This window comes from Muscardinus avellanarius, assembly GCF_963383645.1.
Source record: "Muscardinus avellanarius genome assembly, contig: SCAFFOLD_73, whole genome shotgun sequence".
Taxonomy (NCBI): domain Eukaryota; kingdom Metazoa; phylum Chordata; class Mammalia; order Rodentia; family Gliridae; genus Muscardinus; species Muscardinus avellanarius.
In genome coordinates this window covers 40,433-45,876 of record NW_027664458.1, presented here as the reverse complement: position 1 = coordinate 45,876, position 5,444 = coordinate 40,433, and the positions used below count along the sequence as shown (strand labels likewise).

Sequence of the window (5,444 nt, the reverse complement as noted above, 5' to 3'; positions counted from 1 at the left end):
CTTGAGTTTTGACAGTGGGCCGACCCCAGGCCAGGTCTCCCACAGGGGTTCCTGCTTCAGATAGTGGGGTACCCAGGCAGGAGGGGCAGAGGCTGGTTGGGCCCATGGGTCTGACAGTGCAGGCCAGCCACCCCAGGGTGCCCATGCCTGTTCTGCCAGGACTTTCACCCTCTCCCAATGGGCCGGCATATATCTGTGCGCCCATGCCATGTGGCAGGGACACCGAGGGGCCTGTTCACTTCTGCCTCTCACCCACACAGCCGCCCTTTGCTCCTCACGTTGGGGCTGTCTCTGGGACCATTGCACCCTGCCTTCTCTGAAAGGCCTCAAGAGCGTGTTCTCTTCTAGGCTGTGGAAGGGGTCCACCCACTTATCAGAATGGGGCTGGGCAGCTCTGTCAACACCAGCCCTGTTAGACAGGTCCTCCGATGATGCTGCCGCTCTGCCACGCCTGCGGTGTCCTCACTGATCAAAGGGAGCACTGCTGTGTGCTTCCCCCAGAAATACAGTACTAGCCACCACAGAAGGGTCTACCTAAGGTCCAGGATTGGGTGCTGGTCACCTACATGGCCCCCGGGGGATCCCTTGTGGAAATCATCATGGTGCAGCACATCTAATGAAGAGGTGGGAGATGGGAGGAGGCAGAAAGCACCATGCCAAGTGTGGACACTGACCTGTCAACCTGTGCAGAGGTACGACCCCCAAGATCCTGGGTGTACCTGGGGACGGTGGGGGACCCTCTCTCTGGTGCTGGAATCTGGCAGCAGAAGGCAGGGGGCAATGCATCAGACTATGAGGATGGCAGCAGGTGGGCCCTGGTGTGCTTGTGCCATATTGCACACAGCCACAGCAGCCTCTTCCCCACGCAGGACGACCATCTGGACCCACCGTGTTCGCTTTCTGGAGGAACGGGTCCTGCAGGGCTGGGCTTCCTTCACCATCTGGAACACGGGCAAGCAGGGGCGCAGACTGTGCTTCAGCCTGACTGCTGCCAGCTGGAGCAAGGTGGGCCCAGCTCTGTTGTCCCTCGCCAGCCGGGTCCCCATCGGCCTGCCTGAGATGCTTCCCTGTGCTCCCCAGGTGGCTGCCTTCTGTGACGTGGATGAGAACAAGATCAGGAAAGGTGTCTACTGCTACGAGGATGCTCAGGTGTGTGGGGCGCCTCCAGGGAGAGTGCCCAGCCTCCCTGGGATGAGGGACCCACTGGAGCCCTCCTTCCCAGGAGTCCTTGGGGCCACCCAGTCCCTCCAGAAACGTGCCCTGTGTTCCCCTCTCTGGGCCCTGGGGGTCAGCCCACCCCCGTCAGTTCTAAGGCAACTGTGGTCTCCAGGGGGTCCAGCCCTCCATCTTGCCTCAAATGGCTTGAGACCCCCATCTGCCAATGGAGCCCTGGCTGCCTGGAGCAGAAGGATATGGCCAGCAGAGCCACAAGGTGCCACCTCGGTTGCAGGAAAGGCCCAAGCCCCAGGTTCACATCCTGCACTTCCGAGCTGCCCAGCTGCCCTTCTTCATCTGTGTGAAGCTGGTAAGTGATCACCCCCAGGGTCTCTGACTTTCCTTGTCCATAGCCATGCTCTGGCTGCAGATGACTGTGGTCTAGGAGAGGACACCAGCTGTGTGATTGGACATGGGCACAGGTGGCCACAGTCTTGTTTTAAGTCAGTGATGTCCTGGACCACTCTCATAGAGCCAGTCTCATTTGTGGCCTCAAACACTGCAAACCGACAGTACTTGTACAGTGGTCAAGTGCCAGGCCTATGTCCCTTGCCTGAGGATCTGGGCTGGTGCCGTTGTCCATGACTCAGTACACAAAAGACAGCCATGACAGCCACATTGTCAGAGCCTGGCAGCGGTCATCATAACCGCTGGAACCTCCTGCCGGCTCATCTGTTTTTTTAGTCATGGGAGCATGAGCACTGATACTGTTGTGAGGTCACCCCCAGCAGCTCAACCAGCGTCCCACACTGGCATGGAAAGGACTTCTCTTGCTGTCCCATTGGGTCTGCAAGTGTCCTATATGCTTGTGACACTGCTCAGATCTGAGATGTGTGCACAGCACACAGCTGTCCCCGGGCTCTCCAGTCCTTTCCTGTGACTGTGTCCCAGGCCACAGAGGCCCTCCCGTGCAGTCAGCCAGCCTCAGCCTCTACCTGTTCTGGGGACACGTTCCCCCCAAGGCTGTGTAGTCTCCGAGTTGAGCGCTCCTGTATCTGCTAGGTGTTTGGATTTCCGCTCTGTATCCTTTGTGAGCACTTGCCTGTGTCTCTCTGTTGGACTCTGCCTCTCGTCCCCTGGAGCTCAGTCCTTGTTGGCCTGTGGCTGCCCTTGCACTCTCGGTGGGACATGTGATTTTCAGGAGTGTCCAGCTTGGCATCGTGGTGCCTGGGAAGGTGCTGTGGCCTGAGCCCATGTTTCTTCTGAGCCTTGAGTGGGCAGCGGGCACTGCAGCATTTTAGGCCACTTGGGTGGTCCTCATCGGAGCCAGGCTGGGTCTGGGGGTACCAACCTGATGGGGGGTATCCTTCCACACCCTGGGCTCCTGGGCCACCCAGTTGGGCTGCCTTCAGGAGCTGTTCTCAGGGCTGGAGGCCTGGCTGGCATGTGAGGCTCAGAGCTCAGCCACCAGGCCCAGGCCCTCACGCAGGACAGGATGAAGCGCTGGGGCCTCAGGCCTTGCTCAACTGCAGGGAGGGGAGGGGATCAGACAGCAGATGGGTTCTGCTGAGGCTCTGGGGTGGAGGGGGTTGGCGGGGTGGGGACAGTGCCTTCTATAGAGGGTCCCAGGCTAGACCAGGTGCCTGGATGCCCCAGAGGACCCCACCCCCAGTGACTGAGGTTTTGTGTGCCAACAGTACCACTCAGCCTTCTCTGGCCCTGGCTCTGTTAGCAAAGTTGAAGTTCCCTGTGGACCACCTGTCAGGTGGACATAGGTGACCCCAAGCCCACGCCCCCATGGGTGGCTCTGCGGGGGACACCTGATCAAGCCCAATCTGCTCCCCCACAGGACCTCACGGGGCGCGAGTTGGAGGACAAGCTGAGGTCACGGCACCTGCAGGAGGGCCGGGACTTTCTGCACTTCAGCTGAGGGCAGCCCTGGTAGGTCTCAGCAGAGGCACCGCCTGAGCCTTGCACCAGCCACCCTGTTTCAGTCACGCTGACGGTTACGGTTTCTTCTTTCTGCCTCCCGTGGCACCTAAGCATTTCAACTTCTGGCCGACCCTGACAGAACCGTGGCTTTAGAGCCTCAGTTTGGTGAGCACCACTGTCGGAGAATCCCCTCTGCTGGTCCACTGCCCTGGCCTTGTGCTAACTCAGCACATGGCACCTCCTCTGTTGTCTCGGTGTGGTGTGTGCTTGAGGTGTACGTGGCTGCTGTCCAGCCTGGTAGCCGTGTCCTCACGTAGAGAAAGTGTGCTTACACCTTGGCACCTGCTCCCAGAGTTTCCTGTCTGCAGCCCATCCTGCTTCTCCTGGCCACTCCATCCCTGAGCCTTTCCTCTGACATTCCTCCTCTGTGGTGGTGCAGAAGGGCACGCTTCCTGTGGTATTCTCAGCTGCCTGCCGACACACCTGCCCACAAACAACTGCGTTCTCTGCACTCTGCCCACAACACAGGGCTCAAGACGCCTTCCTGAGCCTCTGGCCATGCTGAGGAAGGCCACCATGCTCCTCTGTGCATCTGACACTGTACTGGGATCACTTTCCTTCTACCTCACGCTCACCTGCATTCTCAGCTGGGGACAGGAGCTCCAGGAGACATCTGGCTGCATCTGAAGACACCTCACATCACAACTGGCACCCAGAATGTCGCTAAACACACTGCCATGTGGAGCAGCCCTGAGGCAGTGAGGGCAGCCTGTGCTGGGAGGCCCACTTGCCTGGCGGCTGGGAGGCCCGCTTGCCTAGCTATCAGCCTGTTCTCCAGAGCAGTTTATATCTGCCCACCCGGGAGCTGGTGAGGGCATTTGAGCAAGATCCTCTACCCTTGGTGTCTAGCCCCTTGAAGGAGGCTGAGGCCAGCTTCTGTGGCACCCTAGGGCCATGTCTGCTGAGGGTGTGGCTGGTAAGGACCCTGGCTTCATGTGGGGCTTCCTGCCCCCCTTGCTGCTCTCAAAACACACTTCACAATTAGCCTAGGCCTCAGCAGGAATCCTCAGCACCCCAGGCCCTGCCACAGGCACACTCCTGTGACTCTCACCCTGCACCTGAACCAGCACACCCCCCACCACCTGCCCAACCTTCCCTCAAGTGGCTCCCTGCGGCTACCACCATCCTGGCTGTCATGAAACTGAGAAGTGTTTCTCACTGTTTTCAGGAGGATCTAGAAACTGCTGCTTCACAGAGGAGGGTGTTCTGGGCCACCAGTGCCTGGCGAGAATGAGGTCTGCATCCCCAGAGACCAGCAGGACCCAGCATGGCCAAGGTGGAAGCCAGGGGACCATCGCCTTCCACAGCAAACACGCCGCCCACTGGAATGGAATCTGTGTCTTAAATCCAACTGAGACCTGCTCATTCTGTTCCCCTTGAAAGCCAGGCATCCCACCCTGGTGCACAATGGTAAATATCGGAGCCTGCCATGAGGCAAGGCTGGTGCTGGGGCCCCCGAGGCCAGGATCGCAGCCTGCTGAGGGGTTAGACAGGTGCTGGGTAGAGCGAGGCCGGCAACGGAGCTGGCTGTGAGGCAGGCCCAGTGCTGGGGACTCCTATTCCAAGATAATAGCCTGCCGAGTGGTTAGACTGGTGCTGGGCCCAACGAGGCCGGAATCGTAGCCTGTCATGAAGCTAAGCCGGTGCTGGGTCCTCCGAGGCCAGGATCGAACCTTGCAGAGGTGTTAGGCCTTGGGCTGGGGCCAGTGAGGCCATCATCGGTGCCTGCAATGAGGCAAGGCCTGTGCTGGGGCCTCCGAGGCTATGATAAGACCCTACCGAGGGGTTAGGCCAGTGCTGGGGCCAATGGCCAGCATCGGAGTTGGCCGTTAGTTCAGGCCGCTACTGGAAACTTTGAGGCTAGGATTGAGCCCTACCAAGATTTTAGGCCGATGCTGGGGCCAGTGTCCACCATCAGTGCCTGCCGTGAGGCAAGACCGGAGCTGGGGTCTCCAAGGCCGGGATAAGATTCTGCCAAGGGGTTAGGCCGGTGCCAGGGCAAATGGCCGGGATCGGAGCCTGCTGTGAGGCAAAGCCGCTACTGGGTCCTCCGAGGCTGGGATTTGAGCTTGCCAAGGGGTTAGGCCAGTGACAGGAACAGTGGCCATCATTGGACCCTACAATGAGGCAAGGACAGAGCTGAAGGCTCCGAGGCTGGCATAAGAGCCTGCCGAGGGGTTTAGGCCAGTGCTGGGGCCAGCGAGGCCGGAATAGGATTTTGCCATGGGGTTAGGCTGGTGCTGGGGACACCGAGGCCAAATCAGAGCCTGCCATGAGGCAAGGCAGGTGCTGGGACA

General features: G+C 59.7%; 1 protein-coding gene across 1 annotated transcript; it reads left to right on the top strand.

Annotated features, from left to right (window-relative positions):
* Window positions 1-653: 653 nt before the first annotated feature.
* Window positions 654-3,085, top strand: LOC308279584 (queuosine-tRNA galactosyltransferase-like; the record flags this gene model as incomplete). The annotated part of the gene is made up of 5 exons (XM_080720098.1): window positions 654-808; window positions 870-1,005; window positions 1,081-1,149; window positions 1,451-1,525; window positions 3,005-3,085. 5 exons carry the CDS (start codon window positions 654-656, stop codon window positions 3,083-3,085), a joined length of 516 nt encoding a protein of 171 aa, XP_080576224.1.
* Window positions 3,086-5,444: the final 2,359 nt, after the last annotated feature.